The sequence below is a fragment of the Cuculus canorus genome, chromosome 1, assembly GCF_017976375.1.
Source record: "Cuculus canorus isolate bCucCan1 chromosome 1, bCucCan1.pri, whole genome shotgun sequence".
NCBI classification, from domain to species: Eukaryota; Metazoa; Chordata; class Aves; order Cuculiformes; family Cuculidae; genus Cuculus; species Cuculus canorus.
In genome coordinates, this window is record NC_071401.1 from 138371445 (window position 1) to 138386094 (window position 14650).

Below are 14650 nucleotides of genomic sequence, written 5' to 3' on the forward strand. Positions count from 1 at the left end.
GGGAGGAAAGGTGACTATTGAAATGTTTACAAATTCTTTTTCCACATCCTGTTAAAACATGATTTATTATGTGATAAATCTTGCACTGTCTTTTTTGATTATTTTTAATATGTCTGACTGGTCTTCAAATAAGTATGCTGAGCATGTGGAGGGAAGAACAGGAAACATACTGTATCATTATGACAGAGGATTTTAAATATTTCTGTGCAACATTTTTTAATAAGGAGTTTTCTATTTACACAAGAGTTAAATTCTGCAGAGGAACTGGTGTTGATTAAAGTAGTGGTGTATACTGAAGAAAGATATTTCATTATTTTGACAGAATGGATTAAATGTACATATGTAAGCTTTTTGATAACAGTTCTAGGGAAATTGAAACTTCCCATAAAATTCTCCTTTTTAGAAATCAGAAATGAAGACTCTTCCTTTGTCAGAAAAAAAATTTGATAACCAATAACATGCAGAACATAGTTTGATACACCTCTCATGTCATGTTACATTAAAGAAAACAAGATTTTAACTTAGGGTGAATAAATAGAGAATCTAGCTTATCCTCCTTACTGCCAAAAGTAAATCCTAGGAAGAAAATGTTCTCTGTTTTCAATCCTATCAGTATCCTGTCCCCATGGCAACTCATGCCATGCAAAAAAAAAAAGAAAAACCAAAACATGAAATCCACCAGGCCATGATTTCTCAGTCCAGTGAACACACATCTTCTATTAAAATAAAAACAAAACCAAACCCCCCTAGTGTCTTACTCACTATATAAGCTCTTGGAATTTGCGAGCCAAGACTTTAAATACATTTGCCCACAAGCCCTATGACAAATGCAATGACATTAACAAAGATAACATCTGCGTTCTGAATCAAACTTTGCTGAGAGGATACAGCTCAAATGCTTTTTTTTTTTAAATTACAAGATTATAAGAAAGATGATCTCCAACAGTCCTTTGGAGAAGCTTCCAAGAGCATGAAAGCATTAGTAGCTCACCTTTCTGACTGATGCAAAATAACCCAGACTCCTACTGTGGAACAGATAGCAAAATATCCTCCCACACATGTTCCCCCTAAGCTTGATTCACTGTTGAACACTTTGATGATTTTAATGTACTGGAGCACTTACTGCCCTCTGATATTAGTTCTATTGGATAAAAGGAGAGTCATATCATATACCTGATAAGCAGGTTTGATTCGCATGCAGTGGTCACTCACATAAACTACGATCATCATCACAATTAAGTGAAGTACAATTTGTTGAGAGAGATATAATGAGAATAGACAAATACAAAATAAAGCATTTCCTGAAAGAAAATTTGGGACATGAAGGTTGACCACTGTTTGTATGAGGCTCACTTTCTTTCTTTGAGAAAAAATGTAAAGAAAAATGGAATCCACTACATATATAATATATGTAACTGTCATCATTCTCTTTTCCTTGGGAGCTCTGGAAGAAATTAAGATGCTTCAGGTCAGTGTCTGCATTTTATCCCTTTTGACACCTCTTTACATACTCTAGAAGGCAGCAGCAGCAGAAAATCCTATTTTTTTTTCCGAAATATAAGTACAGTAAATTTAAGGGAAGATGAAAAGGCTTTAAAAGGGATTAGCTTGTGCCTTTAAGTTACTGCACAGCCCTCCCTGAGAAGTGTGTGGGGTGTCCAGTTCAGTGATTTAGCCTGCTCATTTTATCTTGAAAACACAGGATGTGGAGTTTAGCCTAACCAGCACATTCAAAATATGTTCCCACTCATGAAGAGGAATACTGTGGGAACATCCCTGTTCTTTGCACTCGACAGGTCTAAATAGGTTATAATGAGAAAAGGTTTGATTAAGGGATCCCTTACACCTAGCAGAAGAGGAGTAGTGCCTGGCTGCATTCCCAAATCTTTGTAAATCAATCGGTGTCTGTCTTCCTTCCTCATGCTACCATCAGTTTAGTCTTGTATAATTAGTGCAGTTGTACTGACAATTCCTCTGAAAGTTGAAAGCGTTACCTTAAAGAATAAAGTATTAGTCAGGATCAATGTGTAGGGAGCAGATACGGTTAGTCTGTGAGAAATTGAAAGTCAGTGTTATAGCTGTGCTCAGTACATAAAGGTTCTCTGTGTGTGAACAGAGACGTGGCCCACAGGGAAGCTAAAATAAACCCTCTGCTCTGTTTAGATCATCTCAATAAGGATGTGGTGTCCCAATTAGAGACCACATGTCAATACGTGTGAGCCACCTGCAGTCACTACAAAGGAGAGCAATAACAACCAACAGATGCCTTGAAAAGTCAGAAGGAAGGACACAAAAATAGTTCGCACTAAAGTAGACTGAAGGGGAGATGTGAGGACTGCTAATAGAAAAGAAAGAGGAAAGGAACACTTGATCGCCATATCCACTGTAAGGATGTTCCGTCAGACTGAAACAGTTAAGCCTGTAGAAACCTCATCATCAGAGGTCTCTGAGGAAACATCAGAAGCTTCAGTGACAAATGGACTTCCAGTGACCCACTAAAAGGATGGACTAGCGCAACTCTAGCCACACCCCTCAGCCCTAATTCTCTTTGATTTTCACTCATCACCAGCACTAGCATTCTGTGGGATTGCTTAACACAGGACATGAAACCAGCAGACACTACTTTGGGCATACGTTTACCTGTTCATAAAACTCATTGACAATGCCTTCTGTCCACTGCAGATGCAAATCTTTGCATTTTGCAGGCCCATTTATGTCAGCCAGTTTGATGCACATTTGGCAAACAAGCAAGCGGTCGTTCTCATTAGTCCAGTCAATTCCAACATCATCATTCACCTAGTAGACAGAAAAAGGAAAACCATGAAAATAATCCTGGAAAAAAGAACGCACGCACAGAGGACATTCTGCCCTGGGAGATCTTACAGTATATTTAGCTATTTAACAATATCACAAGTATAAGCAGGTGAGCTAACCTAAGGTCAGAATTTACAATCACCTGTAGATCAATCTGTAATAACAATAAGTGAAAAATAATGAACATTAAGATAACATATGAGAAATTAATATTTAACATATGATATGCCTATTTGAAGGCATTTTATAGGAAAACAAATGCAACTTTTTCACAATGTTTCCCAAGAAGTTACTACATAATTTGTACACAAAACTAAATTACCATCAAACACCAAGCTGAATTCATTGCAGTGAAGACACATATAACAAGTTTATTTCCCTATTGAATCTACCTGAAATATACACTATCTTTTTCCTTTTCTCTGTATTTCCTATATCTTCCACAATAAAATGTGGTGTCCCCTCTCTTAAGACGACTCTAGTAAAAAAGAAGTTTTGCAAAGAAACATAAATAATCTCTTTTTAAGGCAGTGATTACTGTAGGAAAGTGAGGCTCAGCCACAAACTCTGGTTAATATTTTCACCTTCCACTTTTTCTTCATGCATGATCATTTGACTATTCAAACAATAAGGAGAGAGAAGGAGGTTAATTATTTGTTTATTATTTGTCCTTACAAATCTTTGGTGAGCAGGCAGGACCTGATACATCAGACTGTCCTCTTATTTATCTGCACTATCTCAGGTATCATCTAGCCTGCTTACAATGGTGGCTGCACCTACTGCTGTCCAGCCTAATAGATTTAAAACAAATGTTGTTTTCAATGTCTACAATTTACACATAGTACTTTGGTCAAGCTTGTCCTCTTGTTAATCGCTCTGACAATGCCACAATGATCACTGGCTTATCTTGCCTTTTTTAATTTCTTACTTATGTTCACAGAAATGAAGGGTTTGGTCCAAACTCTCACGTTTAAAGGTCAAATTCAGATAGCCTAACTTCCCCATGCTTTATTGTCAATGTAGCCCTGATAGATGAGAATCTGTCAGTAAGTTCAATACTTTAAGAGGAGAATAGGCAGCTGAAGAGGACCCCAGAGTTTAAAATCAAGATGTAAAAAATCCCTCTCATATTACCCAAGGTTTTGGGATATGACTAGCAGGGGTGCAGGAGTTCAGACTTTTACGGATCTACAGGTCAGTTCTCTGTTTACTTTGGACCATAATTTAAGGCCTTCACAGTTTCTTAGAGCCTAACAAAGAGAGATGTTACATGGAAATGGAAAGCAAAACCAGTCATACATTTGGAGGCTTCAAAGTTTCAGGATACAGGCCCATCCTAATCAATACAAGAAAACATTTTTTTTTTATGTCACCAAAACCCAGTCCTGGATGAGAATCACAATGTGCTTGATGTGCTCCTCACAAACAACAAGAAGTACCAGCTCCAAGGTAGGTATTGTCTAGGTAACATGGTTTGTTACAACATCCAGCTTTGATAGATGATACTAATTGGCGATTTCCAATACATTAAGCTAAAACCATACAATAATATTTAAGAAAGGCTTCCCAGGGTTGCAATTTTATATTCACTAAATGGATTGTGCAGGAAAAATCTTTAATGACCCTTCTTTGTGGTTTAGCCATTTGAAACAAAGCTGGAGAGAGAGCTCATACTTTCATTGCTTTTGAGAATTTCAAAATTGTTATGATTTCTGTGCTTTGGCAATAACAATACAATTAAACCACCAAAAATTCACATCAAATATTTTGCCATTATGGAAAATTGGTAACACCTTTGATTTTTTTCCCCGAGTGTTTCATTAATGACCCCAAAATGCCAGTGAACAAGAAAACAATGTTGAAAAGTAGGATGTAAGTGATATTCACATTCAAATAGTCCATAATATTCTTAGTCTTAATCCAGTTTCTGATAAAAAAATAATATGTACAAGGAATGACGCTGTGTCACTAAATTTAAATAAGTAAAATGTAACAGAAATGCCACATTACTATTCAACAGAATGTTTTACAGCAGCCAAAAGGACAACCAGAAGAAAAAGCAACCAGCAGGTTTTCTAGTGTTTTCAGTGTGATGCTATCAAACCCCACAGTCTTTTCTGACCATGTAACTGAAAACCAAATCAATCTTCTTACCTTGGCATTGAATTTGGCAACAAAATCAAAGTGTTTCTTCAGGTCAGTAGCCAAAATTGCCTCAATAACGAGGAAGCGGAAATGCTTGAACTCCACGTGGTCAAGGTTGACCAGGAAGTTGTACTCTGGCCTCGACATGAAAAGGTTCCAGGCAGCAGCGGCGTGGTGGTTCTCCAGGACGGAGCGGTCGTTGTACAGCACCGCCTGTGAAAGTAATGTGGGCAGCTGAAAGCTAGAAACTTCTTGAGCCAAAGAAACACTGTAATGCAGAAATAAGAATGATGTGGGAAGGATGCAAGGGAGAGAGGCTCAGGTTTGGTTGATTTGTTTGGTGGTTTGGGTTTTCTTAAGATCATCCTGAGGTTTGAAGATGCAATTTTCACAGGACTAATAGTAGACATCTGCAGTGTTATTGGAACATTGATTTGTAAAATCTGTATTTTTTTCTCTCAAAGGTCTTTGGTTCCTTGACTAAACTGCACCATATGACAACAGATTATTCTGTTTCAGGCCATAAATAAATGACTAATATAATAGAGATGTGCGATTCCCCTTTTCTCGAAACTAACCTCATTCAAGAAGGATTATTGTCTTTGGTGTTTCTACACGGATATTCTGTACATATTGGACTGATTCCAAACAAATAAAGAAGTGAAATTCCAGTTTGCAATCTGACAACACCTACTCAGCTTGATAGATCCAAAATTGGTTAAATCTTTACCAAAACAAGACGTGTAACTCTCATAGTGATAGCAATTCCATTCAGAAACTAAATAAAGATCTAGAAAATGGACTTTCAGGAACAACAATCATCCAGGAAATCTCTCCATTTTAGCAACATTCAGTCTTTTGATAATTTGGTTTATGGAAAGAAAAGTTTTGGAAATATGCTTCTATGTAAAATAGATACAAGCTAGAAACATACACAGATACATTCCGGTGTCTTTTCACTTCAATAATACTTTTTTGTCATCAAGAGAGGAAAAAAATCAGCCCCATCCTAGAGTACAGAATATATTCTTTACCCTAGAGAAAGGGTTGCTGAAGCAACTCAGCATTACAGCTCATCTTGCCTAACTGCACAGTAAGCATTTGAGATAGATATACCCCACTACCCAGGCCTGACTCCTGAGGACAGATTTTTAATACACCAACAATTTATCATTACTGGAAGCTGACGCTGCTTGTTGTGAAAAAGAAGGAAAAAACTAGATGCTGAATACAAGTTCTGCAAATTTCAGGTGATATCAGATTAAAACAAAAAAAAATAAACAAACAACAAACCTAACCCAACCCCCAAAATATAACAAGAAAGATTTTATTTTCTCCCATTAATTTATTTTCAAACTATGGACAATACATTAAGGTTAATCATCTAGCTTCCTCTGTTGATTTTTACAACCACAAAGCCATAGCACTCATTTCTTAAAAATAGATTTATTAATCTATTTGCCTGACTATTATCAAAGTTCTTGATCATACAAAAATGTTGCAAGGATGAGAAGTATTTTATCAGTTCATGGACAGAAACAAAGCAAGTTCAGGTGACTTGTTCTTGGTGAGAGAGGAAGTCTGCATCCAAGTTGGGGAGTAAAACTAGAGTTACTGTATCTCTACCTGACTTCTCACCGTTAAGCTATTTTTTTTCTTTCCTTGTCCATAGAAATATTTTTCAGCACAATATGCTGAAGGCAGGCAGGTCAGCTATATAAAGTAATGAAAGAAATCTCATAATTAAGACAATAAATAGTAACTCAGAGTTGCCGAGTTCAACTCGCAGCATTGGGAGCAAATTCTGTGTAACCTTAGGTAAGTCTCAACTTATGAGATTTATTTTCCGCACATCCTCTGCCCCCTATAGATGCACAGTGTAAAAATACATTCAAAAAAAGATTGCAGCTGCTCATATTCTATAGGAACAACACAAAACACGTTATGATCATGTGCAAACTCACATGCATGGTGCACTGTCAACTATACAGCTAAGGTCTTTTTTTTATTTTAATCTTTCTGTGCCTTATTGGGTAGAATTTACAGCTACCTGAAAGGAAGTTGTAGTAAGGCGGGTTGCAGTCTCTTCTGCCAAGTAACAAGTGATAAGACTGAAGGAAATGGCCTCAAGTTGTGCCAAGGGAAGCTTAGACTGGATATTAGGAAAAACTTCCTCACAGAAAGGGTTGTTAAGCATCGGAACAGGCTGCCCACGGAAGTGATTGTCACCATCCCTGGAGGTATTTGAAAGACATGTAGGTGTGGTACGTAGGAACATGATTTAGTGGTGGAGTTGGCAGTGTTAGGTTAAGGGTTGGACTCAATGATCTTAAAGGTTTTTTCCAACTGAAACAATTCTATAATTTCGTGATTCTGTGAATAGTTCTTTATTTCACAGTCACAGATTCTCTATCAGTCAGCAGAGCATTAGCTTCTCCTTTACTAAGACATTTCATCAGTATCTTTTTTAACAGCTCTACTCTCTGAAGGTCATGAAGTTGTGTAAGACCACCTTACTGGTAATCTCCAAGTGAAGTAATCATTTCTGTCACCTTGAAAAGCTGTTTCAAAATATTTCGTAGACTGGTGCTTAAAAGAAACCACAGGCACCACTGGCAAGGAGAGGTTATTGTCAAAGGTCTTCCAAACTTAACAGCAATGCTGCCTGAGATTTATTTACCTGAGGAGCACTTGTTGCTACCAAAAAGGCATTGGTCCTTCCTGGATGATCATAATCATGCATGGCTGCAGCTACATAAAGAGCCATCAATTCAAGAGCAGGGATGTTGCCAGCTAGGCATCCATAGCTGTCATCTGTAGGAGTGTATGTCTTTGAAAACACATAACCCATATGGCCATGAGTGATTCCACTGTCAGAATCTGAGAAGAAATAAATCAATTAAAAACCAAAAAAATCCTTACTACTTATTTAGTGACTTACTGAAACAGAGAAAAGCAACAAGGCAGGAAGAGAAAGGGAAAACTTACAATACATAACAGAAGAGCAAACACATCCTGACCCCAATGCTTTCTGATACTGGGCACATGATCCAGTGCAGTAAGGCACATTATCAGAAAGGAACAAATTCTGATCCCACACGAGGATCTTCCAGCCATCAAGAAGAGTCTGTTCTCAAACTATTTAATTACTAGCAGTAAGCCATGGAATCATGGCCATGCTGGAGCTTAGTGAGTAACTTGATCTTCCCAGTCCTTCATCTAATTGCTTCATCATATAAATCAGACTATGAGATAGGAACAGTCAAAGAAATGGACTAGTGTCAATTATGGTGCATGTTTTCCAATCTGAAGTTCTACACTTTGAATCTTTGCTGATCACCCTCTTAACAGTCTCTTTTTGAAGCAGCTTGAACATGCCTGCCACAGGCAGATACTGAGTGAGATGCTTTGCTAATTTATTATGTTTAAATATATCTTACATGCAGTTCAACAATGTCTTCCAACCGACAGAGTTCAACCTTCCCCCCTCCCCCCATTTCGCCCCACCTACAAAACCTCCAACAACCCTTTCTAACAAAATCTTCCAGAAAAAAAAAACAAACTTGTCCTGCCCTACCAAAACATCCCGAAGAGTTTCTCAAATACTATGTATGTGCCACACAAACACCAGCAAAAAAAGCAGAAGTGGAAGTGATTTCTGTGGAACAAACTCCTGCTTTTCCAGTAACTCCCTCAGAACTCCCACAAAATGCAGACAATTCCTCTGGTTGCTATAGTAGGACATGAAGAAGTTAATATAAAAATGCAAGAACACCTTCCTGTAAAGAGCAGTCATAAAACTGCATAGGAATGGTCTTGCAAATTAGTGACAAAAGGGTAACAAGTCTCTTTCTTTGGAGACAGCGAGAAAGGGCAAAGAAACACCTCATGACAGCCCAGCAGTAGCAAAAGCACATGCCTCAGTGATTTTGTAATAGCAAAACAACATAGGGTTTGAGGATTTAAAAGTCTACACTGCTTCTGGAGCAGCACTGAAAAGCACTAATACAGTTTTCCTAGGAAAAAAGCTATTGCAAAAATCAATTGGTAACAAACATTGGTTGTTATGGGTGACCACAAAGGCTTGCCTTCACACATTATTAAATGTAGAGTATTAGGTTTGAGGACCAATTCCATTCTCTTCAAAGTTATGCAAAAACACCTCAATGCCATCAACATTCAATGTGCTACTGAACTTAAAAGTCTATATAATAACAAGTACTGCATGCAGTCCTCAATTGTTGGCTTTTTTTAACAGCAAACTTCAGGACAAGACTCTTAAAAATTCAACATATATACTTGAACATTTAAATATACCTGAATCACTTGCTGACCCGTGATCATTAATCACAGTTGGGAGTCCTGGGATGGGCTGAGTAGTAAGGTACCAAACAGCATGTAGAACATCAGTTGCATGGATTCGGTTGTGATCTGTGATACAAAGCAAATGACCCTACTAAACACGAAGGATATTCCGACAGAGGTAAATCAGCACCATCTAGTGGGTACTTTGTGACAGTCAATCGAGTGGAGAGAAACATCTTAATGATGAAAACCAGCTGTATTCTGTTAACCCTCAGTTTTTCTTCTACTACAGTTGAAGCACATTCAATGGCATGTCTCACACCAGTCAAGAAAAAGGAAACAACAAAGAACCAGGGGGATCTGTGTAAGTGCTGCTAATTCTGAAGTTGAACTTCATCCTAATAATCAGTTCTTTTCTGGGAGAAGAGGAAAGGAGAAGAGATCAAGAAAGCACCCTGGAGAGCCATGTTTGACCTCTTGCCACAGCTAGGGGATGGATAATGTCTGCGTCTGCTGGGAACAGCCATCTGCCCCCTCCCACATTGCTGATCCCATGTTTCCAAGCCCTAGCATTAGTAGGGGAACAGCCATTAGCTTGCACTTCCTTGTCTCTGGAAGAGGAGGTTCACAGAACAACTTCACCATCTTGCTCACCCTAAATTGCAGTGCTGGAAGGAACTGCCTACACTTAAAATCAGCATTATCCTGCCTGCCAAGGGCAGGTGGGTGTAACACACAGAGGTTTATTATAGTCACAATTTGCAATTGCTTTGCTTACTCACTAAACATGAGCATGATGTTATACCCTTTGGCCCTTGTATATACCCCTCACTTTCCCCTTTTGCTCTTTGCCTTCCCCATGACCCTCCCTTTAAGTACTGTCTAGCGACTGCTAGCTGAAATTCTGAACAGTGAAATAGTAAGCAGCATAGATGTGGATATTTTTTGAAAGAAGAAAGGAAAATAAGGAGAGAGTCTTTTCTTCCCTACTTCATTGAAGTACTGAGAACATCTTTTCAGAGATGCTAATCTCCTTGCACAAAAAACATGAAGGACAGCCCTGCATGGGTGGGGGTGAAGGGTCTAATGATTTTCTCAGGAGTAAAGGTTGGATGAGCCTCTCGTGAAACTTGTACTGATTTAATCCAGTCACCGTTATTTTTGTGTGAATTACCCTTTTTTTCAGCAACCAGAAGAAAAAAGTGGTTAAGTCCAAAGCAGTTGGTTTGCTTTTTACGCCTTTACAGAAATGAAAAACTGAAAGGTAAATTAATTTTATATTATACAAAATATTCCACTTTAGTAAAACAAAACACATTTAAGAAAAACCAAGGAAATGAAGGACTAGATTCATAAAAATTCCTAAAATTCTGTGCATAATTATGTCTTCTGAAAAAAGAGAAATGGCTATCCAGTAATGTGTATAGACTGTAGGACATCAACCTATAATGCCCTCATGCAGATATTACGCTGATTTAAATCTTTGCTCAGAATCAAACCAAGGAAAGATCTGCAATTTGGTTTCTCATTTTCCCAGAAAAGAGACTGAACCACCTGGCTAGAAGGCATTTTGAGGTGGCTAGCTTTCCTTCACTCCCTCCCAGAGTAACTGTTCCAATTGGTTTTTAATATTGTAAGAGAAAGACTATATGATTTATTAAACCAACGTTTCAGACATTTTTCTGGGAGGTGGGAGAAAACAGGGTGTCCTATATTCCTCAAAAAAAAGGGTTATATGCCAGCTAAAAGGGGTAATAAATCCCTCCCTCCTCCTGGAGGAGAAAAAAAAAAAAAAGTCTTTTGCAGTTGAAGCAGGTTGGTAAATTTGACTTGAATTAGTAAATACTTTGGGGATGACTGAAAGCAAGCTTTTCAGTGAATAAATGATTCACACTGAAAAATACCAACTGAGCTGTAGTTGCACCTGGCATATTTTTCCTGCTTTACAAGGCTTATCTCCTATGTTAGCACAGCACTGCTCCTGTGTGAAAATCCAACTTGCTTATGGGCATAAGTGTTTCAAGAACCTCCAAGCTGGGACACTGAAGTATGTTTTTTTCATCAAAGAAGAGTTCTTTGTACCTATAGCTAAAAGCTACCTATAGTAGCTTTATATGGTTTTAGGCTTGCACAGAATTTGCAATGAACTATTATGAAACAACAGGAGACCTTAAATGCAATGAAAAAGAGACAAGAGAGGCTGTGGTTCAACATGAGCCTCTGGCTTGAGAGCCATCCATTTATTAGTGATGTAGCGGAAGAAAAAAGTAGCTGCTATAATGACAGGAAAAAAAGGCTTCAATAACAAAGTATGTGGAAAATACTCAAAACTTCAGGGAAGCACAGTTATCTGCTGGGAATTTTTACTTACAAGGTATCTCTCGGTATCCACATTCCAAGGCATGAAAGTAGTTCATAAATTCCTTCACTGGTATTTTAAAGGTTTCAAACAGCCCCATGTCTTCAAAAAGCCTGTATGACACCTGAAAAAAACCACAAACCACTATCCTGCTGAATAGACCAGTAAAAATCTAAAAATTCGATATAAAGACCATTCTCCAATTATTCCATGAAAACCTGCTTTCCTGGTAGTACTTTGTCAAGTACGTTTGATCCAGCTACAGCTTCAGCTACTTGCATTTCCATATAGATGTGGTTACACAGCCAAACAGACTAGCTATTAGTACCAAACAATCCTCCTTATTCCTTCATTGCACTCTTCCAGACGTTCTTTTCTTCTTTTCAGCCATACGGTTCCCCCAAATTTTGCAAACACCTCAGAAACACGCACACATAAAGGAAGGTACCCTGAGGTTCTTAGTGTCTTGGGATTCTCCAAGGAGTATCCATGAATCAAATAAATTTCCAGAAAAAGGAGAACAAGTGAAGGAGTGACAAAAGGAGAGAACCATTCGGATCCTATACATTATCTCCTTTCTCTCTCCCCCATTTTGGAAGAGAAATGACAACAGTGACTTTGAAAGGATTTCACAGGCTACAAGTGGCTTTGTAAGCAGAGCTGTTCCAAGTGTTCCTGCATGGAAAGAAGACTGTAGACACCCAGGAGAGGAAATATTGGAAGGGAAAGCATGATGGATGAGTGAGGGGGTGTTCAAAAGAGACAAGTGCTCAGAAATGTAAACAGCAGCTGCTGCAAAATGGACACTTTTGAAGACGATTTTGAACTTGACATATGGAACAATGGTATATAGTAAGATTACTGCCTGACCTTCTCACTTCTTTCACAAATTGAACCGTAAAGCCTTTCAGCTGCTTATTTATTTACTGCTGTTAGATAAATTCTGTCCCTTTTATGCCATTTGTCTGGTAATGATCTGCCTAGAGCTAAGCAATCTAAAGCACATTTGGAATAATGAGTGCTATTCCAATAAGAAATTGTTACAAATTATGTTTTGTGTTTTACACCTGCATATAAATCAAATAGCTATCTGCACCTATTTCTTTCTGTATATTGTGTATATAAATTAGGATCTGTGAGCTGCACCTGAGGTTTAATAAACAACTTCAAATGTCCTGCATCTGTTGATTTTTACAGTGAGAATAATACAAAACGATATGAATTCGCAGCCTTGATGATCTCCGCCTGCCACCCCCTCCCCCCCAAGTCATTCCCTACCAGGAAAAATCTGCATACGAACTACTTCTCTGGCAAAGCACTGTAACAGCCAGTGATGATGCAGAGACAGGTTGCGTGTGGTGTTTCACACCATCTGGGATGCCCCTTCTAATGACACATATCTGACAGTTGGGTTTCTGCTGGTGGCCCCATCTCTTACTTCCGTTCCTATCACAACTGTAGAAGTGCTACTAGCAAAACAGTCAGAAAAATCACTGTGATAATTTCTTTTTGTGGCTATTGGAGTTGGTCATAAAGTGAGCAGTTCTTTTCAGCAAAGGAGCTAAGAAACTACTAAATTAAAGTGCTTTGCAAGACATGAGCTTAGAATAAAAGGCAGAGTCTGTAGAAAGCAAATCTTTACTCTCTGAAAAACCCATGGGGACCTCCTGTACTGAGGCAGAGTGAAGAGACTGACTTTACGTGTAATTTGGATTAGGGATACATAGAATTGTGTTTATCTATCTGGAATAATGGCTGAAATAAATCAGCTGGGATCCAAACTTACAGCTACAGAGAGAAGAGGTGCTTTACACTCTAGCCTTAGATCACCAAATGTTGAACTTCACATTTCCAGAAAAATACCCCTGGATAAAAGAAGAAGCATAAAGAAATATTGTTTTGCAGGACCAAAACTTATTGTTCTACACTACCAACACTGGACAGATGTCCTAAATAAAGCATGTTATAAAAGCATGGTTTTCCTCCTTTTGTTTTGTGGGGTGGACTTCTACAGCAGTTGAAAAGAAGTGAAGCTAGCCGTGATGGAAATAAATGAGCTCTTCCTCATGACTTGGAGTAAAAAAACATTATTCTCTGTTGTCATTAGAGAGCATAAGTAGTCATGCAAGTCATTTAGATGTTTCTGTACTGTTTCTTTTCCTTTTTCTTAACAAATGGGAAGGAAGAAGGAGTAAGTGCAGGTCAGAAAGAGGAAAAAAAAAAAATGCTGCTTCATGAACTCCCTGGCAGTTATCACCCCAGAGGCTGAGCACAGTGCTCTTGTAGCTGCAGTGCATTCCCCACTGCCAGGGACAAATCCAGGAAAACTCGAATGGCTGCCAGGCACTTGGCAGTGGGTGCTCCACACTGCCTCTTCCCTCCTGCCTCCATTTTCTGCTTGTCTGTGCAATGATTGCTAATGCTTGAATGAATCATTTATAACTCACATACTTCTAGCAGTGCTGCGTGAAGAAGGACACGCACTTCTCCTAGATGATTCCTAATGGAAGCTTTTTTGGAAATGAGATCATTATTCACACATAGCTCCTCTCCCTGAGTGTTGCACACGCACATAAATGGGTCTTGCTGGAGGACACGTGCAAACTTTAGGCTAGAGGTCCCCTACTTATTGTTTGCAAGCAACCCTCTTATATTACTTCCGTTGTCTCTTGCATTTCCTTTCTCCAAACGTGTCTTTTAAGTTGTTGGCACTTGGTCTCTGTCGGTGACAAACATGACTCCTAACAAGGGCCGCTCTGGCGATTCTGTGAATATCCTGTCCCCCAAGGACAGATTTCCCCTCACTCCCTCATAGAAAAGCTGCAGTTTCTCTCTGTAGAAATCATATGTGAAGTTGAGATGACCAAATTTCCTCTTGGCATCATCCATGGACCAACTCACATGTATTGCAACAATGCCACCCTGCTCTGAAGCTGCTCACGTACCACGGGCAGAGGAGTACCACCAGCATTTCTCATCTCTATGGGCCCAGTAATAAGAGCTAGAAAGAGACCTTGACTTTAGCCT

At 38.7% G+C, this 14650-nt stretch overlaps 1 protein-coding gene across 2 annotated transcripts in view; it reads right to left on the bottom strand.

Moving 5' to 3' along the window:
• The window catches only part of PDE3A (phosphodiesterase 3A), a 258155-nt gene that overhangs the window by 8315 nt on the left and 235190 nt on the right, over nt 1-14650 (bottom strand). For both annotated transcript variants that reach the window (XM_054056250.1, XM_054056251.1), the window contains exons 10-14: nt 11636-11747; nt 9277-9390; nt 7640-7839; nt 4969-5172; nt 2641-2796 (exon numbers count right to left, since the gene is read on the bottom strand). In XM_054056250.1, the coding sequence (XP_053912225.1) occupies nt 2641-2796; nt 4969-5172; nt 7640-7839; nt 9277-9390; nt 11636-11747 (786 nt within the window). The remainder of the gene's footprint in view (nt 1-2640; nt 2797-4968; nt 5173-7639; nt 7840-9276; nt 9391-11635; nt 11748-14650) is intronic.